The sequence below is a fragment of the Microtus oregoni genome, unplaced genomic scaffold, assembly GCF_018167655.1.
Source record: "Microtus oregoni isolate MIOR12 unplaced genomic scaffold, Mior012 000005F_ref0000423, whole genome shotgun sequence".
NCBI lineage: Eukaryota > Metazoa > Chordata > Mammalia > Rodentia > Cricetidae > Microtus > Microtus oregoni.
Window position 1 is genome coordinate 8,814,318 of NW_024543064.1, and position 27,983 is coordinate 8,842,300.

General features: G+C 50.1%; 1 protein-coding gene across 2 annotated transcripts; it reads left to right on the forward strand.

Moving 5' to 3' along the window:
• Positions 1-562: 562 nt before the first annotated feature.
• Positions 563-27,567, forward strand: LOC121448168 (mitofusin-2). 2 transcript variants are annotated; one of them, XM_041651960.1, is made up of 20 exons: positions 563-796; positions 1,985-2,124; positions 2,480-2,557; positions 5,357-5,535; positions 10,185-10,320; positions 13,312-13,474; positions 14,475-14,599; positions 15,819-15,927; positions 16,031-16,138; positions 16,934-17,087; positions 17,782-17,849; positions 18,111-18,232; positions 19,021-19,147; positions 19,468-19,572; positions 19,718-19,820; positions 20,353-20,573; positions 21,927-22,082; positions 23,094-23,290; positions 24,231-24,365; positions 25,715-27,567. In XM_041651960.1, the coding sequence occupies exons 4-20, from the start codon at positions 5,361-5,363 to the stop codon at positions 25,782-25,784; spliced, it is 2,274 nt and encodes a 757-aa protein (XP_041507894.1). In that variant the 5' UTR covers positions 563-796; positions 1,985-2,124; positions 2,480-2,557; positions 5,357-5,360; the 3' UTR covers positions 25,785-27,567. The 2 variants fall into 2 exon arrangements, with proteins under 2 accessions (XP_041507894.1, XP_041507895.1); XM_041651961.1 differs by lacking the exon at positions 2,480-2,557.
• Positions 27,568-27,983: the final 416 nt, after the last annotated feature.

Consider the following 27,983-nt stretch of genomic DNA (forward strand, 5'->3'; position numbering starts at 1 on the left):
GCACTAGCTGCATTTCAGGGCCTTGGTAGCCACAAGTGGCTTGTAGGTGATGTTACAAAACCCAGGCTTGGAGCCCTCCCAGCTTGCGGTTGGTCGTCTGCTGTATTCTAGTTCCTAGCACAAAATACTGGGCCAGTTGGATATTCATGCCCTGGTTGTCAAGGAACTACTGTGAAAAATTTTAAAATGTATGTTAGATACCAGCTCAGTAACCGGCACCTAGTAGGTGCCTGCGTGGTGGCTGCTGTTTTGACTGCCTCAAAGGCAACTGAAGGACAATTACTTCACCCTAAAGGTCTGTTCCCTTTGAAGACACTTCTCTCAAATTATGAAATGCAAATCTGGATTTCAAAGCTGGCAGGTGTTACAAGGTCAAGTTCTGGAGCAACAAATGACAACACAACAAACCTCTAATACACACCCTTGCCAACGTCGTTGTTCCCGTTCCCCCACCCCCCACACTTGACAGCTCGAGGCTCCGCCCTACCCCGCCTGGCCCTGATCCGAACTACAATTCCCATGATGCACGGGGAGCCCCACCCAAAACAGACGTCATCTGCAAAGGACGCGGGACGGTTAACAGGCACGCGGAGGCTCCTTTTGAAGCACGGAGTCTCTGGAAGCTGTCGCATTGGAGTGGTAGGGATGAAGTGACTGAGTTCCTAGGCCATCGGCTCATCTGGGCTGCGTCGGGACGAGTGACGAGCGCAGCCCCTTCCCCTCCCTCTTCTCTCGGTGTGGCCCCGGCTAGTGACGTTGTGGGTGTGATGGCCGCCGCGAGGCCGGGAAGGTGAAGGTGAGAGGCGAGCGCGCCGGGGTGGTGGAACCGACAGGCCCCCGCCGGGAGAGTCCTGAGCGGCCCAGCTTAGGACGCTGGGGCCCCTGGGACTCAGGCTTGGGCCCAGGCTCAGGCTCGGGTCACACGGGCGTTCCCCTGCTGCAGCCTCGCCGTCGAGCCCTCCTCGGCTCTGAGGAGGGGGCGGGCCGCAGGACTCTGGGCTGGGAGGTGGGCTCCTCGAAGCTCCCGGCACCCTGGTCTTCCTAGCCCTGTGGTCACATCCCTTTTCCAGTTTTCATCCAATACTTTTCTATTTTCTTTTTGCCAGCATTTTTTTTTTAGGACCCAGTTCACCGCCTACGCCATTTATGGCGGAGGCCCTTTTACTTGTATAACTTCTCATTGCCCTGTTAAGACCTCGAGGATTGGAGCTATTCTTATCCGTCCCTGACCCTAGCACCTAGAACATTGAAAGCCTCAGAGAATACTGAAAAAGATAGCTGTGTGGATGCAGAAAGGCAAAGCTGCCGGCCTCCATCTCTTGTAATACTCCCTATCCTGTTCATCTACCTTTCCAATCATCTCTCCCTCCTTCCAGAAAAGGACTCTTGATGGTCCCCTTCTTTTCTTGTGTTGGGAAACACAAGTGAGCTTTGGAGTCACAGCTAGTGTATCTTGGTCTCTAGCTTGACCACTCTTTGATTGTATACATCTTCCCAGTACTCTAAGCCCAAGTTTATTCCATAGACTTGAGGATGGAAGGGGTTACTTTACAGCAGCTGGGATACACTGGCTTTCAGTCAGATCTCCTCCTTTCCTCTCCCCTTCCACTGCTAGTTGACAGTTTCTCGCAGTCCTCAAGGCCAGGCCTTGTCCTGGTTCAGCTCCTTCCTCCCTCCTGAATGTGCCTTTGCGGGGACCTCGTTGGCACCTTGCACTAGCACGGCTAAGAATGTGTTTGTGCATTAGCACTAGCACGTGGCTAGGAATGTGTTTGTGCATGCCTGTGCTTTGGGTCTCTTGCCATTATCTTCCCTCTTCCCCTCCACACTTCCTCACCTGCTTCTAAAGTACCTCAGTGAGTAAGCTTCCCTCAGGGATGAGTTAGTTTGACTTTGACTCCTGATCAGATGTGTTTTGCACATGAGGTGGGGTTTTTTTCCTTCTCGGTTGCCTATTGACCTCTCCTTTTTCTTTTTCAAAAAGCTGGGACAGGTGGAGTCAACACCATCAGTAGCCAACCTGGACCTGAATCAACACAGAAGAGACCTCAAGTTCTTTTCATCGTCTTGACTCCAGCCATGTCCACGATGTCCACCCTGTAAAGGTCTCTTACCAGCTAAAAAGTAAGTGTAGGCTGTGGTTCTGGGCACTGTGGATCTGGATTGAGATCAAAAGAGTGTGTTCCCCTGGCTCTCGGGTGGCAGGTCTCTTGGATGGAATCCTGGAGCACAGAGCTGGTGGCTTCTGGCTTCTGTTGGAAGAAACTACTGTTTCTCCTTTCTGCTTCCATGGGATTTCACTCGTTGACAGTTCAAAACATGGCCAGGAGCTATATCTCCTGAGGTCCCTGAAGAATTAGTCTCTTTCCCTTGTGCTGGCTCTTCTCTCTCTGCTTGGCAGAAGCTGGCTCCTTACCATGGCTCTGGGAGTCTGCTCTGTCTTTTTTACCCTGGATACTCTTTTGTTTCAATTTCTCAGCTTCTCCTGTGTTGTGCCAGCAGACCATCTCTGGACCATTTTATTTTATCTGCTAGGAGTTGCTGAACATAAAACTGGGTAAGGAGGTGATGTGGATTCAGGACCACACCTGGGATCCACACACCTTGCACTGAATTTTGACGCTGCTGTCTGAACACCTAATACTCCTCCACTAATAGCCTGTGTCGAGGCAAAGCTTCTGATGGCCTTCAAGTGCTAATACTGACTTCTGTTTAGAATCGGGCTTGTTTCTGATCTTAAGTTAGTGTGTTATTACTGTGCTCTTGCAACTTCTGGGGTGGGAGAAGTCTGTCAGAATGAGCCTTTCCCTGAAGTGTGAGCCTTTGAATTTTAAAGCCTGCTAGAAGTTTCTTTTGGCCCCACCCCTCCTGTCTTTTGAGAAAGGCAGGCCCACTTGTACAGACTGGCCTTGAACACCCTGATTAACTGAGGATGACCTTAAGCTGTTTTTTCTTTTTTCCAGATTTATTTATTTTGCATAACTTATATTGGAACTGGACCCTCTGGCCCAGTTGTACTTAGGGGACAGGCCCCACATGCCTACAGTGAGCCCTGTGGTAAGGTGAGGCCTATCAGGGCTTTCCAGAAGAGGGACAGGAACTCAGCCTCCTCCCACCATCTTGCTGAAGGCAGAGCCCCAGAGAGCAGGGTTCTTTGGGGGGCTTTTGTGTGTTTATTTCACAAATTCATTCCTTTTGAGCACATAGATATGTGCAGTTTGCTCTTTGGATTAAATTTCAGAATCGGAAATAATTTGTTTGTCTCTCTTGACGGGCTGAGCTCCAAACTTAGCTAGAAACTGCTTTTCAGGAAAAAGTGTATTTGGATGTTTAGGGATGGAAGGTTTTAGCTTGTTTCCCTCAGTGCTATTACTAACGCAGCCTGTGCCTCTCGCAGTTGTGGATGAGGAAGGTGGAAATGGGGAGGGCGCAATGCTGTCAAAGACTGGCTTTCTAGAAGCTCAACACCTATGTAGAGACACAGCGTGATTGTAAAAACAATTCAAACTGACAATCTGGTAAGGTTGTGTCCTCCGCATGTGCGTGACTTAGAGTTATTTCTAGGAGGAAAGTAAGAGTATGCAAAATGAATAGGAGAGAGTGATTTCTAGACAGAAAGCAAGGTCAGACAGATGCAGACACACAATGTGGGAATCAGCAGAGCCAGAGAAATTCGAGCTTGGTGCCAGCTGTGGTAGGTTTCTGCAGGGCTACGATGCATAGCTGCAGGTGTGAGGTCAGAGCAGCTCCTGGCCAGCTGAACACCCAGCCGCTCGGCTTTACTAGTGTGCATGCCCTTGAGTCTTGAATTACTGAACACTAACAGCTCTTGGTTTGTATTCTTTGGGCTTAAAGACAATGACCAGCATCTTGGAAGCACTCATCTAAAAGCCCAGCTGTTATCAAGCAACTTTCTTCCTGCAAGTCACTTGTGGGCTGGGCACTACTTATCTCTTCCAGCTGACCTGTTTACTCCATTTCCATGGTAGCGGGTGGGGGAGTACAGGATGTGCTGATAGGGTTACTCACCAGCTTTGCTCCCAGCTTCCTAGACTGGATTGCTGGGTGGCCATGGGGAGAGTCTTGTGATCTGGCTGTAGTTTACTACTGTGTGAGACCATGAGACATACTACCTTTGAGCCCTAACTGTGCTGGACATGTTGCTTGTGCCATCATCTTTAGTCATTTTACAATGTACACCATATCCCATTGTTGAATGTGAAGAAACCAGGGACCCAGAGTGAAATGACTGGCTTGGATCTATGCAAGAAGAACACAGGGCCTTTTATGTTGTTGATTTCAGAATCTCTGTCATGGGCAACCTCACCCCATCCTACACTCTTTCCCTTCCTTGTTCTCCTTCTGCCCACCCCACCTGACTTCAGAGCACTCTTCCTTTACATTATTGAATTATTTTATTTCCAGTGCCCATTCTCTGAGCTCTGTTGTCTTTCCTAGTTGAGAAAGCATGTCTCAGAAGCTGGATGTGGTGGTGCATGCCCATAATTGTACTTGAAAGAGAACAGAAGGTTGAAAAGTTTAAGACCTCCATGAGACCATGTATCTCACCACCACCACCACCACACACCATACACACCCCACCACCACACACCATACACACCCCACCACCTAAAGAAAGAAGGGGAAAGGGGGAAACGGCAGTGTGCTCACTTCCCTGTGTCCTACAGAATCTGTAACATGCCAGATGGTTTGTTGATTGGGCAATATAGATTTGCCCCTATCGCCTGTGCTTCCATGCCATTCCCAGTACATCCCTTTTTCTTTTGTTTTTTAGTCTTAGAAGTAGATCTCTCCCTCTTGAGGTTCACTGGTCCTTGTCTCTACTCCATAAGCAAGCAGACTAACAAACCACATTAGGAGTGAGGACCACTGTTCCTGGACCGCAAAGTGGCCATGGAAGGGTGTGGCTGACCCTGACCTTGTTTGCACTTTGCTTTCCCTGTCTGATGCACTTTTAGGTTGATGGTGTTGAGGAGATAGGTTCAATTCCTACCACTTCTCCTTCTGAGGATTCCTGTGTGTGAGATTGTGTGACCCCAAGATCCCTCCCCTCTTTCTGCTGTACTAGTCATTGTTGAACAGGCAAGGCAGGGATTGCTAGCACCAAGCCTGAACTCAGGGCTCTACAACCAGGCAGTTGTGAACCAACACAGTGTGACAGGGACATGGGCCCAAGTGAACTGAGAATTCCCGTCCTCCTTAAGATGTTGGGACCTTGTTTCCCTTGAGTGAGTACAGAGCAGCCATATTCTTGGTGGTCTCAGTTCTCCTCCCATCCCTGCTCCCCAGCATCATGGCCTAACATTATACTCACACAGTCTTGGCTCTCTTTCAGCGAGATGTCCCTGCTCTTCTCTCGATGCAACTCCATCGTCACCGTCAAGAAGGATAAGCGACACATGGCTGAGGTGAATGCTTCCCCACTCAAGCACTTTGTCACTGCCAAGAAAAAGATCAATGGCATTTTCGAGCAGCTGGGGGCCTACATCCAAGAGAGTGCCAGCTTCCTTGAAGGTGAGCTGGGCGCCTGCTCAGTCAGGTTCTATGAGAAATTTGAGTAGCAGGATTTGGGGGTTCCAAACAGGCCTGCTTTAGGGAAACTTAAGCCCAAGTGTGTCATTGCCTTACCTGTGCTCTGCTTGGATTCCTATGGATCATGAGTACCAGGAACATTAGATATGAACTATTAAGTTGGAAATTCCACGTTTCATTTGAAGGAGTTTTTTGTTTGTTTGTTTTTGGGACAGAGTTTCTCTTTGTAGCCCTGGCTGTCTTGGAACTCGTTCTGTAGACTAGGCTGGCCTCAAACTCAGAAATCTACCAGCCTCTGCCTCTCAAGTGCTAGGATTAAAAGCATGTGCCACCATGCCCTCCCAAGATGAATCTTATCCCGATCAAAAAGGCAAGCAGGTGGAGGTGTGGTGTGGTGATTGCTCTGTTGGTAAAGCCTGGCTGGCATCTCCAGCACGTGGTATATGGTGCGTGCCTATAATCTGGAAGACCGCAGTGGGAAGAGCAAGAGTTTAAGGTCTTAGCTGCTGGTGAGTTTGAGGTGAAACCTTGTCTACTAAACCCACCAAACAGAAAAACCAAAAGGCAGGTAGACTAAGGTTTGAGTGTTACCTGACGCCTTAGAGTGACTGAGCCTAGCTTTACCCAGGTGTCTCTCATGCCACAACCCGTGTGTGTTTATTTGGCCTGGTTCTGGCTGCCATAGCACCAAACACTTGTGTGTTGATTATTCCGGACAGGGCGCCCTAGTTGGTATTTTTAGATTGGCAATAGAAGTGCAAGTAGGAAACTCATGTCACTGCGTCTTTTCTCTGGTTACTAATTTGAGCAGAGCCTCTGTCAGCGGAGGGCTGCTTCCCTGTGCCCCTCTCTGTGCGGGCAGTTCCAGACACTAGCTATCAGGCTCCCTCTAAAGGGTGCCCAGCCATAGGTCTGGAGCTTATCTGTGGAGACTCAGGTCCTGAGCCTTCTCTGTCTCTGGTTTCCTTGTGTGTGAAAGAGGGGTTCATGTGAGACTAAGAATCTTCAGGTTTAGCTGCAGAACCTGCAGACCCAGTGGTGTAGGGGTGCACCACTAGCTCGGGTCCAGTGGTGGAGGGGTGCACCCCAAGCTCGGGTCCAGTGGTGCAGGGGTGCACCCCAAGCTCGGGTCCAGTGGTGGAGGGGTGCACCCCAAGCTCGGGTCCAGTGGTGGGGGGTGCACCCCAAGCTCGGGTCCAGTGGTGCAGGGGTGCACCCCAAGCTCGGGTCCAGTGGTGCAGGGGTGCACCCCAAGCTCGGGTCCAGTGGTGGAGGGGTGCACCCCAAGCTCGGGTCCAGTGGTGCAGGGGTGCACCCCAAGCTCGGGTCCAGTGGTGGAGGGGTACACCCCAAGCTCGGGTCCAGTGGTGCAGGGGTGCACCCCAAGCTCGGGTCCAATGGTGCAGGAATCCATCCCAGTTCAGGTAGACCATCTCTCCAGCCTGCTCATTGTCTCACATGGGCAAGCCAGTATATGAGGCCCCATTAAAGAAAAAAACCATAGCCGGGCGATGGTGGCGCACGCCTTTAATCCCAGCACTCAGGAGGCAGAGGCAGGTGGATCTCTGTGAGTTCGAGACCATCCTTGTCTACAGAGCTAGTTCCAGGACGGCTCCAAAGCCACAGAGAAACCCTGTCTCGAAAAACCAAAAAAAAAAAAAAAAAAAAAAGACCATGTCCAGTTTTGTTAACCTCCCTGTGCCCTGCCCTGTGCTAAGGAATCTTCAGGTTTGACCCTGAATCTTATGATTGAGGCTGAAATGATTGCAGATTACGACCTGCTTATTTATCAGTAGCTCTGCTCTGCCTTCCCTGAGCCTAGGTATGCAGAGGTGGTGGCCAGGCTGCTGTCTTCCCAGGGCCCAACTGCCCTCTCTGCCCTGAGTCATTCTCTCACGTGATGTTGTGGACAGGCAGGTGTTTGGGGAAGGTATCCTGTCACAGCTCTTTGATGTGCCTCATAGTGAGACTCTGAGGCCCTTGTTTGTTGATCACATGGAAGGAAAGAAGCTGAGTGATGGAGCTGTGTTTGGGATTGTTCTGGTTAGGGAGAGGAGGCTTCACCCAGGCAAACAGTTAGAGCTAGTCAGCCTGCAGGCACTTGTTCAGTGAAGCCATGTGCCTGAGAGCCAGCTTCCTCCTACGAGGCTTTGCAAAGGTCATGCCCATGTGCCCATATAAGGGAGGAATGTTGCTGCATCTGGGGTGGGGTGACTGCTGGAACAGGGGTGGCATGTTGGCTGGGTCACTTCCTTTCATGGCACTAATCAGAAGGAAAACTTACTAGGTAGTCTCTGATATGCCACTTTTCATACTCCAGATGCTTTGGGGAGTGTTCTTGGGACTGGGACCTGCCAGCCTGGTAATTTGCAAGAGTTTGCTGCAGGCCCAACACCCGTCTGCTTGTCAGATAGCTGAAGCAGTTTGTGGTGGATGGGTGAGACTGGATCTTGCTCAGTTTCATCTTCTGTAGTGATTTTTTTTTTTTTAATCCATCTGCCTGTCAAGGGCACTAGGGGAAAGCAGCACAATCCTTTGGGCATTCATTTACTCAGCGAGTGATGGTCTAGCCGTCACATGGTAGATAATGCAGACAGCTGAGCTAGCCAGGTACGTGAATGCATAGACAGGAATCTGCTCAGGAGGCAGTGTGCCAGGGAAGGCTTCCTGAGCCTGTGCTGTCCGTGCTAGACATGAGACAAAGTGGAAATGAGCCACGTTACTTCACAACAGGGTTCTGTTCTTTAGAGCATCAGGTGAATTGGGGTGGGTAGCAGCAAGCCAAGCCTAGAGGGAGAAGAGGCTGGTGACTTTGGGGAGGTGGTGTGGTGGAGTTAAAACTGGGGACTGGCAAGGCCAGGTGTGGTGGTATATGCCTTTAATCCTAGCAGAGGCAGGTGGATCTCTTGAGTTCAAGACCAGTCTGGTCTACAGAACAGATGCCAGGACAGTCAGGACTGTGTTACACACAGAAACCCTATCTCAAAACACACACACACACACACACACACACACACACACACACACACACGTGGGGGCTGGCAGCACAAGAGGCTATGCGGCCAGACAGGCCCAGCTCTGGAAGGACTTCTCAATGTGACATGGACTGGAGAGGTCCTATACTCCAGAGCCATGTTGCTTGCTTCAAATGGTGTGTTGTGTGCATAACAAAGATTAAATGAGACCATATTTGAAAACTGACTAGAGAGCTGGCGGATGGCTTGGTGAGTAGACTCTTGTCTCCTCCATGACCACCTGAAATCTATCCCTGGGACCTACGTGGTGGAAGAGAAAGGATTCCTGCAAGTTGTCCTCTGACCTCCACGTGCACATTGTGGCACATGTGTGCCACACATGCTAAAAAAACATTAACTTTTAAAAAAGTGACTCTAACAGTGCCTAGCATGTGAGAATTTTGTAAGCATTTGTCAAGGAGTAATATGACTGATGGGGCTGGGGAAATGGCTCAGCAGTCAAGAGCACCGGCTGCTCTTGCACTGGACTCAAGTTCTGCTCCTAGCAGCTGTATGGTGTTCACATCTGTAACTCTGGTGCTTCTGTTTAACCTCTAAGGGCATCAGGCACAGGTGTAGTGCATGTATATACATGAAGGCAAAACCCTAATAAACATGAAAATAAATAGACTCTAAAAAGGAAGAAAGCAATAGGGCTGTTGAGATGGCCCAGCAGGTAAAGGCACTTGCCGAGCAAGCCTAGGATTAGGATCTCAGAACCCAGGTGGAGGTGGAGGTGGAGGAGAGAACTGATTCCGAAAAGTTGTCCTCTGACCTCACATGTACTGTGGCACATAAAACCCTTTCATCATGTACAAGTGAAGAGTCAAGTGTTCAAGTAGTCACCCAGCACTTTGCATTGAATTCATTTCATTTTTAGACGCTTAGGGAAGAAGATACTGCTGTTCTTATTGTAGCATGAATTCTAATTGGTCTAAATAAAAACCCGGAGTCAGATATTAGGGGGTGAAAGCTGAAAGATCAGAGAAGCAGAGCAGCCAGCCACTAGTTCTTACCTCTATGAACTCCTCAGATTGAATGGGGTGTTCTGTCTCTACAAGTCCTCAGACTGAATGCTTTCTCTACAAAACTTCAGAGTGATTCCTGAGCTCCAGTCTCCTCCTGCCTTATATTCTTCTCTCTGCTCAATCATATCACTTCCCTACTCCACCTCCCTAGAGCTGGGATTAAAGGTGTGAGCCACCACTGCTTGGTTCTGTTTCTCTTTTAGACAGGATCAATTTTGTGTTGCCCAAGTGGTCTTGAACTCACAGAGATCTGTCTGCCTCTGTCTCCCCAGTGCTGACATTAAAGGTGTGCGCCACCACTGCCTGCCCTCTATAGCTAACTAGTGTGGCTAGCGCCATACTCTGATCTTTGGGCAAGCTTTATTTGTTGGAGCACAAACAGCATGGGGGAGCCCTGTCAGTCTTCCTCCCCAGTCTGTTCATAGCTGCCACACAGTAGGACTATAGTAGGGAGTCTGGAACTTCCATCTGGTGGCAGAGCTGAGAGTCAACAGAGGTGGTCTTGGGTTGGAGAGTGAGGCCTCAGCATGAGGGAGGCCATCACTCTGGAGTTCTGACCAAACACTGACCCACTGTCGTCCTCCCTCAGACACCCACAGGAATGCAGAACTGGACCCAGTAACTACCGAAGAGCAGGTCCTGGACGTCAAAGGGTATCTGTCCAAAGTCAGGGGTATCAGCGAGGTACTGGCCAGGCGACACATGAAGGTGGCTTTTTTCGGCCGGTGAGTACTTGGAAGCCCTCCCTGGCTGGTGGGATGGGGATGGATACAGGTGACAGGGGAGGTCCTCTCCACTGGGGAGCAGTGGTGTGCCCTGAGTTCATATGCTCTTTTTGATTGTTGCTTTTATTTTTTTAATTACATTTTTATTTATTTGATGGGGGATGTGCACAAAAATGAAGAAGGTCATGATAACTTATGGGAGTCAGTTCTCTCCTTCTGTCTTATGAATCCTGGGGATCAAAGTCAAGCGTCCGGATTAGCAGTAAGCATTAAGCATCTTTCCCCACTGAGCCATCTCACCAGCCCTCTTTAATTTTTAAATTGTGATTCTTAACAAACCTCTTTATGCATGGAGCTGGAACTAGGCTGAGCTGTGTCTGTCACCGAGCTGTGTCTCAGCTCCTGGATGAGCCAACAGAGAGTGTGTCCCTGGGGAGATAGCAATGATGCTATGCAGCTAGTCCCCAGAGCTTTTCATCTGGTGGAGCGGAAGTCGTTCCTAGTAAATAGTGACTTCCTGATCCCCACACTCCCCAGCCCTTGGCAGCCATTATTCTGGCCTCATCCTGCCTGATCTTCCCAGTGCTCGGATTTGACTATTTGAGTCAGGTTCTCACTAACACCGAAGTTGACCGATTCTAAGCTTGTCAAGGTAACCAGGTTGCCCCAGGGATTGGAGAGCTGGGATTGGAGGTGGCTGCCACACTTCCCTGGCTTTTACATGGGTTCTGGGAATGTCTTCAGCCCAGTTCCTTCCCATGAAAGGCTGAATATTCCATTTCATGTGCATGTGACATTTTATTTGTTCATCTCTATGAACAGTTGGGTTGCTTTTGCTTTGTGACTCTAACAGATAATGTCACTGTGTGCGCATGTGTGTAGATGTCATTTCCGGTCCCTGCTTCTGGTTCTTTGGGTTTGTCCACAGAAGTGGGATTGTTGGTGAATCCTGTCGTTCCGCTCCGAAGCTCACTAGATCTCACTAGTGTTTTCTTCAGCAACTGTACGTTGTATAGTCCCCAGCAGTGCACATGGGTCGTTTCTGCACACCCTTGTCCACAGTATTCTGTGTTTTGATAGTGGTCATGCCTCTGAGTGGGAAGTAACAGTCTGATGTGGGGTTCTTTGTTTTTATTTTTGTTTGGTTTGGTTTTTGGAGATAGGGGCCTTACTGTGATGTCCAAATTGGTTTTTAACTCCTGGGCTCAGGTGATGCTGCCCCAGCCTCAGTGCTGGACCCTTCGTGTTGGGCTCCCAGTGTGGTTGGATTTGTATTTCCTTAATGTTAGGGTTGCTGCGCTGCTTTTCGCGTGTTGATTGGCCTTTTATATATCTATATCTATTCCTTAGTTAGGTTGTTCTTTTGGTTATTGTTGCATTGTAGGAGCTTTTAAATACATTGGTGGGTCTTTTTTAAAGACTCGTTTATATTCTGTTATGCTCATGGGTATGTTCACTTGGTAGAGGTCTCGGTACCAACCAGTGGCACTAGATCCCACTGGAGCTGGAGTAGACGGTTGAGAGTTGCTGATAACTGACCCCAGGTCCTCTGCAAGAGAAGTGCACACACTTAACCACTGAGCCAGTGGTTCTCAATCCGTGGGTTGTGACCCTTTTAAGGGTCAGACAACCCATATTTATGTTATGATTAATAACAGTAGAAAATTACAGTTATGAAGTAGCAACAAAAATACTTTTATGATTGGGGGTGACCACAACATGAGGAAATAACTGCATTAAAAGGTTGCAGTTAGGAAGGTTGAGAGCCACTGCACAGAGCCCTCCCTCCCGCCCTTTAAATAGATTCTGTGTATTTGTAGATCTTAGCCATTCTGCAGGCTACCTTTTCACTCTGACAGTTATATCCTTTGGTGTCTAGCCCTTTTATTGGTTTAGTCTAATCAACTACGTAGACTTTTTTCCTGTCTGTGGGGTCACACCTAGTCAGTGCTGTGCTGTGAAGCTTCCCCCTTAGTTTTAAGAGTTTCAAATGTAATAAGGAGGATCAGGCACTAAAAGCAATTAGCACCTGAGACTGGTGTGTCTCGTTTGGTAAGTGCTTGCCTGCTATGTATGTGAAGCCCTGGGGCCCAGCATGATGGCACTCACACCTACAATACCAACACTCTGGAGATGAGGGGATGGGTTGGAGGGTTTAAGGTCATCCTCCATTTGGAGTTTGAAGCCAGTTTGTCAAAAACAAAGCTACACTTCTACTTAGGTTAAAGGTCCTAGATAAACTAACTGGTGCTTGGCACACAGTGGTAGTATAGAGTGAACACTGTGTCTCAAGTCCTGTCCCTGATGACTTGTGATCTCAAGTGTGCCCTCAGCTTCTCTGGCCTGTTGTTTGTTCATCCTTTCCTGGAAGGTGTGGCCTGGCCCTCACCCAGGTGCTAGTGTCTGTCCATGTCTCTGGGCACATGGAGATCGGTGGCTTCGGAAGCTGTGTGCTGCTGGGGATTGCCATGCAGAATGAGAGAGAGTGTTCCCATTAAACCCTGGAGTAGGCAAGTGTGCAAATGGAGCTGTTTACAAGAAGCAGAATGTAGAAAGGGGTGTGTTAAATAGAGCACTAAAGGAAGCTTCCCTTTTGCCTGACACTGGTAGGCCTGAGAAGTGGGGCTTCATGTGTGAGGAGAAGCATGATGGGAAAATAGCCACACAGCAGGCCCAGTATTGGGAAACAAGGACATGGGATCATGTGGACAGGATGACAACCCAGAGGACGAGCATGGTTTACTTTGAAGACAGGCAGTTCCCACCAGTGCTTACTCACTGAGTGGTGCTGAACTCTGAGACAGGTCGCGTCTGCACCAGCTGCCTGCAAGCTGATCTGAAGCGCTGAGCATGTTACAGGTCCAGGCCGAGGGATGTTCACCTGCCATTTTAACAAACACATGGCAGAGAATAAGACTTCAGCCCAGGCTGGGCACTACAGTGTGACAGCCCAGACTGTATTGTTCATGGCCTCACTGTTGTTTCTCCTAGGACGAGCAATGGGAAGAGCACCGTGATCAATGCCATGCTCTGGGACAAAGTTCTGCCATCTGGGATTGGCCACACCACCAATTGCTTCCTGCGGGTGGAGGGCACAGATGGCCACGAGGCCTTCCTCCTCACTGAGGGCTCGGAAGAGAAGAAGAGCGTCAAGGTGGGTTCCGTCCAGCCAACTCTCTGCTGTGGGCGCTAGTGGGTGCAGTCTGGACACGGAGCAGCCAGCACAGCAGTGTCACAGGGCTCACCCACCTCATGCTCATGAGCTTTGGGGGGGATTGTGAGAGTGTTTGGGAGGGTCGGGAAAGTGGGGCACCAGGAACAAGGCCCAGCTTGTTGAGGGTGAGAGGCTGAGCCGGCTGGCTGTGCACTGAGCAGGGAGGAGAGCACATATGTTCCTCCTGGGCTTGCCAGCAGGGTGTGGTTCCTGAGTGTGCTCTGGGATTCTCATGCCCCGCCAGCAGCCCCTGCGTTCTCACTTTCGAGAGGCATCTGTGCTCTACTTGGAGCCAGGTGTGCATTTTGTTTCATAGGGGATTAATCATTGCAGAATAAATTGAGCCCCAGGGTGATATTTGAGAGAGAGGCTTAAAGGAGAGTGCGATGAAAGAAAGGGAGCTGGGGAGATGGTCCCTCTGTGAAGAGTGCTTGCTGCTCTTTCAGAGAACACGAGTTTAGTTCCCAGCACTGTCAGGTGCCTCACACATTCTCCTAGAACTCCAGCTCCAGCACGTCCAACACCCTCTTCTGGCCTGTGTGAACACCTATATACATGCACGTAGATAAAAATTAATGAATCTTTTAAACATTTTCTTATTTTCTGTGTATAAGTGTCTGCCTACTTGTATATCTATAGCACAGAGGCACAGAGGTGTCTGGTGCACACAGTCTATCCAGAAGGGCTTCAGATCCCCTGAAACTTAGTACAGTTGTAAACTGCCTTGAAGGTGCTGAGAAATGAACCCAGGTTTTCTGGGAGATCAGCCAGTGTGCTTGAGTCTTTTTTTTTTTTTTTTTTTTTTTTTTTTTAAAGGACAGGGGCTAGCCAGTTAGTTGGTCAGCCATCCCAGGCTGCTGTGTTGTAGTAGGTGACACAGGAGATCTCCCAGCTGATGATGCTTCTTGGCCTGATGTTTATTTCCTTCCTCCACCGTCAGACTGTGAACCAGCTGGCACATGCCCTCCATCAGGATGAGCAGCTGCATGCAGGCAGCCTGGTGAGTGTGATGTGGCCCAACTCCAAGTGTCCACTTCTGAAGGATGACCTCGTGCTGATGGACAGGTGAGAGGGGGGAGACTCCTAGAATCCCAGTCTGAGGGTACCAACTCTCCATTTCTGGGTGATTCATGTTGAAGGTCCTTGTGTCCTCTCTTTGCTCTGTTTAAGTACTGGAGCCTTTCGGAGAGCTCAACCAAATCCTTCTGCCCCTTGGATTTCTTCCAGGGCCTGGTTGGTTATCATGCTCACTGGCATCAGTGCCCTGCAGATGTCCAGGAGTGGGCTGTTCGAGAGATAGGGGCGCTGAAAAACAGGGGAGGCTCTACATGCCAGTCACTGTGTTTGGATTCTGCCAGTCCAAGCTGGTTCTGGCTTCAGAGGCACTTGCTCTATAAAACAGTCCTTGGAAGACTTGTGCAACAGATTTAGGCTCCTTGTTCCCTTAGTTCCTTTCCTTCTGGAACACCAAAACACTGTTCTCTAGACCGCAGCCTGGGACAACGTAGGACCTGTTTAATCATTTCACTTGCCAGTGTCTGAAATGCCATTGGCAGAGCAGGTCTTTAGCCATCCTCAGGACAGTGGCTCTGGGAAGGCTGGTGACTCCACAACAGTTAGTATGTGTGTTGGGTAGCATATATGGCCATTTTAGTCCTTTGAAGGAACGCCCTGCCTTTGGGACACGTTACTCCTACACTGAAAAATACAATACTTTATATGGTGGCCTTGAACTGGACTCAAATACAAACTTGGAAGTTGGGCATGGTAGTGCGTGCCTTTAATCACACTCTAGAGAGGTGAGGCAGGAGGACCAGGAGTTCAAGGTCAGTCTCTGCTACATGAGGCCAATCTCAATTTAAAAAAGGAAAATTCAAAACTTGAATTTGGTTGAATTTAGTTTCAGTTAGAGAACCGAAAACTACAAGTTATTATGTTTTTATAAAAATAACAGGTGCTGTCTGGTGGTAGTACCACATGCCTTTAATTCCAGCATTCTGCAGAGCAAGTTCCAGGACAGCCAGGGCTATACAAAGAAACCCTGTCTCAAAAAACAAAAAAAACAAACAAACAAAAAAAAACGGGGGTGGGGGTGGAAATAGGTGCTAAAACACGAACTGCGAATTCCTCAGTGATCTGGAAGGTCAGGGAAAGGAAATAAAGCTCCCGGAAAGGGTAGACCTGCCTCCCTCCTTCGCCCGACTGCCTTGTAAGTCCCAGGGCTGTTCACACTGGGGCTCAGGCCCTGCACCTGATCATGCTGATTCACACCTGCCCCCACCAGCCCTGGGATCGATGTCACTACGGAGCTGGACAGCTGGATTGATAAGTTTTGCCTGGATGCTGATGTGTTTGTGCTGGTGGCCAACTCAGAGTCCACACTGATGCAGACGGTAACTCTTCTCCACCTTGTCCCTGGGCACGCTGGGCAGGACAGCTAGTGGGGCCTTGACTGGCAGGACCCCTCCTCCACCAAGGTCCTCTGCCCTTGTTTAGGAGAAGCAGTTCTTCCACAAAGTGAGCGAGCGTCTCTCCCGGCCCAACATCTTCATCCTGAACAACCGCTGGGATGCCTCTGCCTCGGAGCCTGAGTACATGGAGGAGGTGGGTATCTCTCTGGCAGTTTGGAGACTGCCATGAGCCATGAGCACTAACCACTCGGATCTGCCTGTGTGTCCCCCCCCCCCCCCCCGGCAGCCTCAGATCTAGTGGGTCAAGTCACTGCCTTGACTACATACGACTGGATGTGGTCACTGATGGCGGTCGTCATTCCCTTCCCCTCCCGTTCACTTTCTCTCTTTTCCTTGACTTCTCTTGGGTTGAAAGAGCATCCCTGCCATGATTATTTTCATATTTGTTTTTCTTTTCATTTGGACCAGTACCTGTAGAAAGAGACTTTAGGAAGGCATTTGGGAAAGAAGCTTAAAGAGAATGAAGAGTGGGTGTTTTCTAGGACAACTCCCAACTCTGATTTTATGTGAAATAAAAGAAAAGGGATTTGTGAGTCCAAATGCTGCTGAGGCTCGTCATGGAGCTTTCGTTGTGATCCTGTCTCCACACCTGAGGGAGTGGGACCTGCTCACAATGCCTGACGCTTGCTGGGGGTCTGTGGAGACTCTTAACACTTTTAAGTTCTACCTGGGAACTGAGACTCTCTAGGGGTGCCTATTGTTTGATAAGTCAAGGTCCTGGGACACTTGGCTTGTCCGTGTAGAGCCAGGTTTAGTCTCCTTTCTTTCTGGGACACCAAAGAACAGTGTTAGGCAGACTTTGACCTGAGGTTGTCTGGGCCTGCTCTGTGTCTCAAGCACCCAGAGAGGAACTAGGGAAGCCAGCGGCTCGAGAGCAGAGGTGTTTCCCCACTCCTGCCCTGCTCACACACAGCTGTCTGTGGCCTAGGTGCGGCGGCAGCACATGGAACGCTGCACCAGCTTTCTGGTGGACGAGCTGGGCGTGGTGGATCGAGCTCAGGCTGGGGACAGGATCTTCTTCGTATCTGCCAAGGAGGTGCTCAGTGCCAGGGTCCAGAAAGCCCAGGGCATGCCAGAAGGAGGTAACCATGAGAGCCGACGGCCTCCTTTTTTATGGATATTTGAAATGTTGGGTCTCTTACTGGGTCTGTTGGTGGCACTTGGTCTGACAGCGAGGTGGTGCTCAGAGCCTGGAGGGAGGTCCTTGTTCCTTAAAATCAACTAGGAGACGCCTCTGGGCCTGTCTTTGAGGGCATTTCCAAAGAGGAGTCCCTGAGGGGGATGACTCACCCTGAATGTGAGCTGCAGCATCCTGTGGGCTGGGTCCCAGGCTCAGTGTAAAGGAGAAAGCAGTGAGCCCCAGCATTCCTTGTTTCTTTGCCCTGTAAGGTCTAGGCAGGCAACCTCAAGTTGATGCTGCCATGACCGACTGTTTCTCCGCAAACTGGGAGCCTAGGGAAGCTTGCTTTCCTCCCTTAAGTTGTTTTTTTGTCAGATGATTTTGGCCACAGGGTTAGAAAAGTAACCTAGGGGGCTGGAGAGATGGCTCAATGGTTAAGAAGCACTGGCTGCTCTTCCAAAGGATGGCTTCAATTCTCAGCACCCACATGGAAGCTCACAATTGTCTGTAACCCCAGTTCCAGGAGATCTGACACCTTCATACCAGTGCACGTAAAATAAAGTTAAAATTTTAAAAAGAAAGTAACCTAGAGAAGGGATTTCCCCCGTTTTCCTCTCTGTACAGCTGTTTTCTCACTAACACTGCCATTCTCCTAGGGGGCGCTCTTGCAGAAGGGTTTCAAGTGAGGATGTTTGAATTTCAGAATTTTGAGCGGCGATTTGAGGTACGTCTTTGATTCTGGTATATAGTGATTCTGTCCTTCCAGGTTCTCTCTAGCCCTGTCCTTGGCTATGAAAGTCACAGCCTAGCCCTTAGATGCGTTGGCTCCCACCTCCCTCAGTACCTCTTTCTGTTAGCCCTTAGAGGTGTTGGCGACCACCTCACTTAGCACTTCTATCTGTTCCAGGATCCCTGGCTATGAAAGCCACAGTCTAGTCCTTGGAGGTGTTGGCCCCACCTCCCTCAGTGCCTCTGTCTGTTCCAGGAATGCATTTCCCAGTCTGCAGTAAAGACCAAATTTGAGCAACACACAGTCCGGGCTAAGCAGATTGCAGAAGCCGTTCGTCTCATCATGGATTCCCTGCACATTGCCGCCCAGGAGCAGCGGTGAGAGCCCAAGTCCAAGGCAGAGGGAGTGCTGGGAAATTACGGTTCTGTGTATTTTGCTTTGGGCAAATAAAAAGATACATCTAAGAGCAGATTGTTAATGTTGAGCTGAGTCCATGGGCTCACACCCAGACCACATTAAAAGTTAAATAGCCTGGTCTACAAGAGCTAATTCCAGGACAGACTCCCAAAGCTACAGAGAAACCCTGTCTTGAAAAATAAAAAAATAAAATAAAAGTTAAATAGAACTGGGCAGTGGTGACGCATGCCTTTAATCCCAGTACTCAAAAAGACTGAGGCAAGCCAATCTCTGTGAGTTTGAGGCCAAAAGTGAGTTCCATGACAGCCAGGACTGTCTCAAAAAAAAATCTTTTTTCACACTGTTGTTATAGAGTGTGTGTCTATGTTACAGCTCACGTGTAGAAGTCAAAGGAGAACTTTGTGGAATCACATCTCTCCTTGCACCTTATCTAGATTCTAGGGACTGAATTTAAGTCATCTGGCTTGCATAGCAAACATTTAATCCGCTAAGCCATCTTGCTGGCTTGCCACACATTACCCCCTCCCTTATTAGTTAGCAGAACTGTCTCACCTCTTTAGCCATCTCTCTCTGTCACCACCCCTTCCCCTAAAGGAAGCCGGAGGGATGAGGGGCTGTCTTCTGCCTGCCTCAGATACCCTGGCCAGGCAGGAGAAAGGTGGCCACCGTAAGCTTCCCAGCTTCCCTTGGCGTCCCTGCTTTGTCATGTGGGGACATAGGCTTCTGAGCAGTGCTCTTTTGCTTCCAGAGTTTACTGTCTGGAGATGCGGGAAGAGCGGCAAGACCGGCTGAGATTCATCGACAAGCAGCTGGAGCTCCTGGCTCAAGACTATAAGCTGAGAATTAAGCAGATTACAGAGGAAGTGGAAAGGCAGGTGAGAAGGAAGAGAAAGTTCTGTGGGGAGATTGGGGCTCCGAGTCAAAGTCAAGTTCCATGGCAGCAAATGCCGAGGGCAAGGCATCTCATCCCAGGGGCTTCCTTGGCTTTCTGTGATCCTGACTGAAGAATAGTTTCCTCTGGGCCTCCGTCCAGGACCATTTTGATTGCCCATTTTCTTCCATCTCTGAAGCTTCAAATCAAGAGGAGCTGAGGAGGCTGCTTGGTATGGGGACAGGCGTGCAGTTCACTGCAGCCCCTCCCGCCAAAGCAAAGCACAGTCCTCTTGATGCTAACAGCACCCTCCTTTGGCTGCAGGTGTCCACAGCCATGGCTGAAGAGATCAGACGCCTCTCTGTGCTGGTTGATGAGTACCAGATGGACTTCCACCCGTCCCCAGTTGTCCTCAAGGTTTATAAGAATGTGAGTGAAGCTGGACTGTCTGAGGGTCCCTGAGTGGAAGTGCCAGGCAGGGACATGAAGCCTCTTTGGTCACTGGCGGTCTTGTTGAACCCTGAGAGACTCCTGGTGGTCGTGCTTCTTCTCACCCTCTCTTTTCTGGAGGCAGGAACTACACCGCCATATAGAGGAAGGCCTGGGCCGGAACATGTCTGACCGCTGCTCCACGGCCATCACCAACTCCCTACAGACTATGCAGCAAGACATGATAGGTTAGTGTCACGGGGGACCTTGGGGTCAGTGGAGCTGCCGTATCTAAGATGAGGCTGGAGGGATAGCTCGGTGTGTTAAAAGTGTGTACAGCTCTGGCAGAGGACCTGAGCTTGTTTTCCAGAACCCATGTCAGGAGGACCACAACAGCCTGAACTTCAGCTCTTTTCAGAAGATCCTATGCCCCTACCTCCATATACACCTGCACCCATGAACACATAGTCCCACAGACATGCAAATGCATACACGTAATCAAAATAATCAGTCAACTAGGATTTTCCTTATCTGTTACCTTTGGTGGTGATTTAACCCACTACCTTCCAGTGTGGTGTCCTGAATTCATTCTCTGTGAACTTGGGTTGCCATGTGGGACAATATACAAGCTGAGACTTTGACATGACTGCTGGCAGGTTCGGGAAGGTGACCTGTCAGCCAGTCCCCTAGCAGCTGGTATGGCCTCTGTGCCTGAGGTTGGGCCCCGGTGTGGCACAGGCCTACACTAATGCACACTCTCTCTGCTTGCGCCCCTGACAGATGGCTTGAAGCCCCTTCTGCCTGTGTCTGCGCGAAATCAGATAGACATGCTGGTCCCTCGCCAGTGCTTCTCCCTCAGCTATGACCTGAACTGTGACAAGCTGTGCGCTGACTTTCAGGAGGACATCGAGTTCCACTTCTCCCTTGGATGGACAATGCTGGTGAACAGGTTCCTGGGTCCCAAGAACAGCCGCCGGGCCTTGATGGGCTACAGTGATCAGGCAAGAAGCTGCTTTCCTCAGGGCATCATGGGAGATCACCTGCCACCAGGGCTCCCTAAGGCAGACAGCCATGATAGTGTGCCACTCAGTCACTGGTCAGCATTGCTACTGTTGTCAGCTTGGTCTTGTCCTGATTACAAATGCAGGGGGTTTCTAGTGCTTGTCTCAGTGTGTGCTCTTCAAAACAGACCACTTGGAGGCTGGAGACATAGCTCAGTGGGGAAATGTGTGCCTTGTACGCATATAGGAGGCTTTGCATTTGATCTTTGACACCACAGAGGGGAGGGAATTTTAAATTCGTACCTATAAACCACCACTTTAAAATTTATAACTGAGCAATTAGAAATATTTTAGAATAAAAATACATTAGGAACTGGAGAGATGGCTCAGCAGTTCAGAGTGCTTGCTGTTCTTGCAGAGGACGCAGGTTCTCTTCCCTGTACCTAATGATGGTTCACAACCACCTCTAACTCTAATTTCAAGGCATCCAGTGCCCTTGACCTCCATGCATACCAGACACACGTGTAGTGCACAGACATACATGCAAACAAAACATTCATACATATGCAATTAAATAAAGTTTACAATAAAAAAAATACTACACATCACGACTTTAAATTTTAGAATAAAAAGTACATTAGGGGGCTGGAGAGATGGCTCAGTGGTTAAGAGCATTGCCTGCTCTTCCAAAGGTCCTGAGTTCAATTCCCAGCAACCACATGGTGGCTCACAACCATCTGTAAGGAGGTCTGGCGCCCTCTTCTGGCCTTCAGGCATACAGACAGAATATTGTATACATAATAAATAAACAAACAAATAAATAAATAAATAAAATTTAAAAAAAAAAGTACATTAGGGACTGAGGAGAAGGCTTAGTGGATGCAAGCACTTACTCTTCCTCCAAAGCTGGCATCTCAGCTTGGCTGAAACACGAAGCGTCCAGTCATTGAGAGAACAGTCTAAAGACAGAAAGCGCTGGAGGAGGACGTCTGACACAAACCCACACACTCAGATGCACATGCGTGTGTGTACACATGCGCATGCACACATGCACTCACACACTCACAAATGCTTTAATTACGACTTTTAGTAAAAGTTCTGTGCTGGCAGCAGCCCAGTGGCCAGGGCTTGCATCCTGTGACATGCCACAGTGCTCGCCTTGGGCTAGTGGGGCTCTCAGGAAGCAGATATCCCACTGTGGTGCATACAAAGCTCATTTTCCCTCTTCTGCCTCTTGGGAGTTGAAGAGCTGCTCAGTCCCTACCCTACCTCGTTTAGTCTTGAGGGTCATTGAGGGTGTATTTGAACGACAGATTTGTAACATCCTTCTCATCCTTTGTCGTCTCTCTTCAGGTTCAGCGGCCTATCCCTCTAACACCTGCCAACCCCAGTATGCCCCCCTTGCCTCAGGGCTCCCTCACACAGGAGGAGCTTATGGTCTCCATGGTTACCGGCCTCGCCTCTCTGACATCCAGAACCTCCATGGGCATTCTCGTGGTTGGAGGAGTGGTCAGTGACACTTGCTTGGGGAGGGTGGGTGCTCCGGGGGGCTCAGTGAGTGTTTTCTACCCGGGGGGCTGTGTGGCCAGGGCCTTTCACATGCAGTTGTTCCTCTGAGACATCACACACTTCCTGGATGTAGTTTGCAAACTCACTGCTAGTTTGAAGCCTCCCCTTCTGACACAGGCCTCTTCTTCCATAACAAGTAGAGAATAAGGAACAATTAAAGGTTAAGCAGGAGGCCTACCTGGCCCTTGAACTTCATCTCTTGCTTCTAGATATGTGACTCTGTCTGACTCAAGCCCTGAGGTCAGCCCCTCTGTTTTTGTGGGGCTCACCGTGTTCTGACTCAAGACCCTTGTAGCCACCGTCCCTCACATCTGAGATCTCCCTGGGGGTGTGGTGTTGGCAAAGGGTGACTGTCACAAACACTGTCAGATCAGCTGACAGTCCGAGCTCCCCTCGGACTAAGAGTTGCATCCTGTGGCTCTTTCCATAGATAGTGGCCTAGGAAAGGGTTGTGACCTACAGCTCTGACACTTGACAGGCCTTTTATAGATCTTACAGCATTTTGTTTGCCTAGGTATACCATCTGTGGGTTAAATTTACATCACATACCTCCTTTGTCAATGAAGAAGCTTGTCAGTAAACTGGCCCAAGTTCATGTAGCCAGGATGAAGTGTGACAGGAAAGTCTACTCTCTTCAGTGGGCTGTGAGGAGTGACTCCAGATTCTGCCCCAGAACAAGCTGTTGCTCTGGATCACCTGGGTTTCTCTTACAAAGCCTGTTTCTCAGGTTTGGGGCTGAAGCGCAGCAGGGGAGTCCAGCGTGTGCCAGGCCCTGAATTCCATCCCCAGAACTTAAAGCAGTTCCTCACTAGATCAGGACAGTGGCTCTAACCCTGAGTTATCGCCCATGGCCACGCCAGTCCCCTGACTTCAGCTGGAGACAGTGCCTGCTTTCTTAGCCCCAGTGGAGCCGCAGAGACCTCGCTCCAGATTAACCATGCATCCCTACAGGTGTGGAAGGCAGTGGGCTGGAGACTCATTGCCCTCTCATTTGGACTGTACGGCCTCCTCTACGTCTATGAGCGGCTAACCTGGACCACCAAGGCTAAGGAGAGGGCCTTCAAGCGCCAGTTTGTGGAATACGCCAGTGAAAAGCTGCAGCTCATTATCAGTTACACTGGCTCTAACTGCAGCCACCAAGTCCAGCAGTGAGTAACCCAGGGACCTGAGGAAGGACACGCTAATTGGTGGGCTCTCCCCATCTCTCTTTCAGCTTGACCCAAGAGCCCCTGGGTCTCAGCATCATGGGTCCCAGGACTTTGTGTAGTGCTAGCTTTGTGTCCAGGGATGACAGAGGGATCCATGGCTGAGGAGCTGGAGGCAGGAGGGTCATCCTTGGCTATATGGGGAGAGTTTGGGGCCATCTTGGACTACATAAGACCCTTTCTCTTAAGTAAATAAATATTAAAGGTTGCCTTGAAGGGCATTAGCTGTGTGATCCTAAATCAAAGCCTGGTTACAGTGCCTCGTTAGGTCAGGAGCACAGAGAGGCAGTTTTACTACCTTGCACTGCCTAATTCCAAACTCAGGGCAGTCTTCTGGCTTCTACCTCCTGAGTCCTGGGATTGTAGACTTGAGCCACCATGCTTTGATTGCCCTCGAACTGTGGCGTGGCAGACTCTTTTTGCACTGGCTTTGTAGCTGTGAGCTATATGTTTTTTTATTGGTGTGTACTGATAGGGCTAGGGATATAACTCTGTTGGTAGAGAGTTTGCCTTACGTGCATGAAAACCTGCCTTTCATCCCTACCATATCACACACGCACATGCACGAGAGGATGCTGATACTTGGAGATAAAGGAGATAGGACCTTTCCTCGCTGCCTAGCTGATGAGCATTAGAGTCAAAACCCTGGCCTCTTGTGTCCAGTTAGCTTCACCCCTGGACTGATGTGTCTCCTGTGGTGATGCCCAGTGTCTTTGATGTGGGCATCGGGAGCTGTTATAGCAGAGCTGGGAAGGATCTGGACTTAAGGTCAGAGCAGATGTGGATGGACTCAGCTGCTTCTCTGTTCTGGGTGGATTTGGCCACCAGTAGAATCCTGTCTAAACCACTATCTTCCCAGTTGATCCCATCTCTGTCCCCTCAGGGAACTATCTGGGACATTTGCTCATCTGTGCCAGCAAGTTGACATCACCCGGGAAAATCTGGAGCAGGAAATTGCTGCCATGAACAAGAAAGTCGAGGCTCTGGAGTCACTTCAGAGCAAAGCCAAATTGCTCAGGTGAGTGGCCTAGTGGCCACGCTGGGGGATTGGGGCTTGTCTGCATCTGCTGTCTCCAGTGTGGATCCCAGGTGCTCCTCAGGGATTTAGCTCTCTTGAGATGTTTGCCAGGCTCTGAGTACAAGATGGCATTGGTTGCTGGAGGCTTAACACAGTGTCACAGTCCTCAGGGTGTTTGCAGGTGGGGCGTAGTGACACAGGAAACAAGGCAGTGCTGTGATGTTGCAGGGTCTCAGCACTTGGCACAGACTGTCTCACCCAGTTTTTGTAGCCCTGGCTGGCCTGGAACTTGATAGTGAATGAGGCTGGTCTCAAATTCACTGAGATCCACCTACGTCTGCCTCCCTAGTGCTGGGATTAAAGATGTGTGCCACCATGTCCATCTCAGCTCCACTTTCTAATAGGAAAATTGGTGCCCATGGAAGCTGAGGCCCTTGTCTGGAGCTCCACAGTTAGGGTGCAGGTGGGCTGCAATTTGACTCTTCTTTCCCTGTGAGATCTGCCACCATGTCTGTCATATTTAGTTCCTCTCTGAGCCCAGGAGCAGGAGTGCCTAGCACCAGGTCTCTGCACAGGAACAGGACTGGTGGCCTCTGTAGAACTGTGACATTTGCTGGGAGGAGGATCAGTTGGAGGAGCCAGGTTCTGGATGCTGGCCCTGCACTCCCTCCTCAGCTTTCCTGTGTCTTGTGGCTTTCATCTGTGAGATAAGAATATAATTTCATGGCAGCCACAGCTAAAGGTAGAAGTACTGTAGTCCTCAGCCTGCTCAGGCTGTGATAGCATTAGCACATGGGGACTTGCATATCCTGCCCCCGCCTCTGATGTCAGGCCCAAAGAGGACAGAGAGGTACTCAGAAGTTTCAGCACTAGCCCCAACAGGTCAGTGTCTGGCCTATGCAGAGGTGCCCCTCCTGCCCACCACCAGGGACACACCGCTCACTGACTGGCTCTGGCTCTCGGGACAATTTCTGCTGCTGCTGGTAGCCACAAAGATAGGCTGAGCTAGCACCCAAACCTTCAACTGTCAATCAAGAAAGCTGACCTCCAGAGGTTTGGGGAATCTGGGTTGCAGCAAAACCCAAACCAGCTGTGGTGATTGACTCATATAATCAGAGCACATGGGAGGCTGAGGCAGGAGGAGTTCACAGCTGAGAATGAGTTCAGGCCAGCCTGGGCGGCTTAGTGAGATTCTTTCTCAGTTCACCTCTTTCTTAAAAGCCGGACTCTGTCCTTTACCTCATCTACAAAGTGGGAAATTGTGCTATTGAAGGATTAAGTGACGGTTCAGATAGGCTAGTGTGACCTGTTCAGTCTGCCGCCTGTACAAAGCAGTCTTGTCTTCGCAGGAATAAAGCTGGCTGGTTGGACAGTGAACTCAACATGTTCACACACCAGTACCTGCAGCCGAGCAGATAGTGGGCATCGGGGGCGGCCTGTGCAGAGAGGCAGGGCTGCACCTCCCATGGGCTCCAGTCCTTGGCCACTGCGGAGAGAAGGAAAGCATCCACTGTCCTGTACTGTTTGAGCCTCCACACCAGTTACCCGACCCCTGCAGGAGACCCTGGTGCACACCCTAATTGGAGACCGACAAGGATGGGTCAGCTCAGCATGAGGAGTCACGCGTGTCCGTGTCTGCTCAGCATGTTCACCTGGTTGAAGTTCGCTGCATTTGAGGTCTTCCTCAGGGTAGCACCCTGCAGAATACTGAGGGGAACCCTCACAGGCATCAGGCAGACACTCCCACCTTCTCCAGCCCAAGCAGGCACACCTAGAGAAAGACAATGTGGGGGTGACTGGACTCCCCAGAAGAATTCAGGATAGTTCTGGAAGGGCCATGTTTGTCCCAGAAGGACTTGTATCTTGTGTTTGGCCTCAGCTTTAGCGCTTTTCCCCCACTTGCAGTCTCTGAGTTGTGCTTGGTGGCCAGGCTCAGCACACCCTGGGCTTTAGACTCAGTCAGCTCGTATGGGAGGCTGGGGACCTCTGCCAGGCAGAGCAGAGGGAGAGCTCAGGAGAAGGCATGTGGATTAGGGTATCAGATGTGGTGGTGCTGACGTCTGACAGGATGAGATGGGGCTTGCCTCCCTTCTTGCCATTGAGGCCCTTGCTCTGATTTCAGCTCTTGGCCTGATGGTCCTGGTTTATTAGTGAGAGCTAGTGTGGTCCAGGTGGTTAAAGGATGTAGCAGGAGGAATGGTGGAAGATGGGGCTGCCTGGGGTGGCTGGAGAAGGTGGGTACAGAAGAGATCCCTCTCGCGACCTGACCTAGCACTGAGGGGCACACGGCCTGTGAGCCCACCTCCCTAACTCCAGCTCATCTCTGCCTTGCTGCAAGCTCCCCGTGGCCACCATTCTCTAGACTGTACCCTGTGTCGATGCCTGCAGCTGGCCACAAAACAGCATGAGAAGCCAGGCTGCCATTTTCCTACTGCCCTGACCCTCAAGCCTCGTCCCATTCTACTCCTGAACCTCCTGCTGCTTGCTTAGCCTCCTGTTGACTCTGAGCTTCCCCTTGTTGAGGGTTAAAACTGTTACTGGTCAAAGTGGGGAAGATTCCAGTCACCCAGGTGGATTGTCTGAAAAAAACAGTTTCAGGTTAATGAAGACTTGTAGACCGGGTAGAGAGTGTCTTAGAGATAAACCATTGGGCTGCATCTCCTCCCAGAAGCCCACAGCCAGGAACTCCCCTGGGGACAAGGTCCTGCTGGTTAGCTGCCCATGGCCATGTGCTCTCTTGCCCCTCAGCCTACCCTGTTTACTGGGATAGTGATGGTCTTGATCCGGCTCAGCATGTAATGGGAAGAAGTCGTGAGTGTATTACTAGGCTGGACAGATGGGGTCACCTCACAGTGGGTCAGGACAAATCAGTGTCACATGATCCCAACAAATGTTGTATTCTTTTGGGGGGGGGGGAGTAGAATAAACTCTTTTTCAGTATAGCCCCTGAGTACTGAATGAAATTTTGAACTTACATAAGTAAAAATTCCACTTATACCACCAGGGAGAGACTGCACCTGAGACATTTAGCAGAGCACTTTAATTTCTTGCTGCTAACGGTTGTGTGATCTTTGCTGGGGCGCAACAGGCTCCTGACACAGTGAGTTTGCTTCTGGCATATTCGAGGTGATGCACTTGTCTGAGTTACCTGTATCTCTGCTGATGTATTGGAAACTAAAATAAAGCCCCAGTTATGACCCTGTGTGAACTCTCTGCCTGGCAGTGGCCCCGCAAAGTCTGTGGGCTGGTCTGAGAGGAAGGAACACGCCAGCCTCTGAGGGCCAGCAGATCCAGAGCGATTCCTGTACTCAGTTCTCTGTAACGCCACACACTCAGGCTTCATGTAAAACATCAGTGACTCAGCGGGCCACCCCACTCTGCCTTCTGAGAACTTGGCTGTGACCTTTCTTGTTAGAAGGGCCCTTGGGAGTGGAAAAGGCCATTGGTGGCTTCTCCTTGCCCTTCTTCATGTGTCCTCTTGACTGAGGTCCCACCCCTACCCACCCACTTGTCTGTCTCAAAAACTCTTGAGCTCAGCTGATGGTAACTACATCTTTCCAGATTCTCAGACCACAAACTCGAGGGGTCATCGAGTCCATGACACCATACTCTAACCAA

What these genes read in the sequence shown, in the direction of transcription:
- LOC121448168 (XM_041651960.1), top strand. Translation starts at nt 5,361, where the DNA reads ATGTCCCTGCTCTTCTCTCGATGCAACTCCATCGTCACCGTCAAGAAG. An exon ending in ATTGCCGCCCAGGAGCAGCG is followed by an intron (nt 18,233 to 19,020) that starts GTGAGAGCCCAA and finishes TTTTGCTTCCAG; the next exon opens with AGTTTACTGTCTGGAGATGC. An exon ending in CAGAGGAAGTGGAAAGGCAG is followed by an intron (nt 19,148 to 19,467) that starts GTGAGAAGGAAG and finishes CTTTGGCTGCAG; the next exon opens with GTGTCCACAGCCATGGCTGA.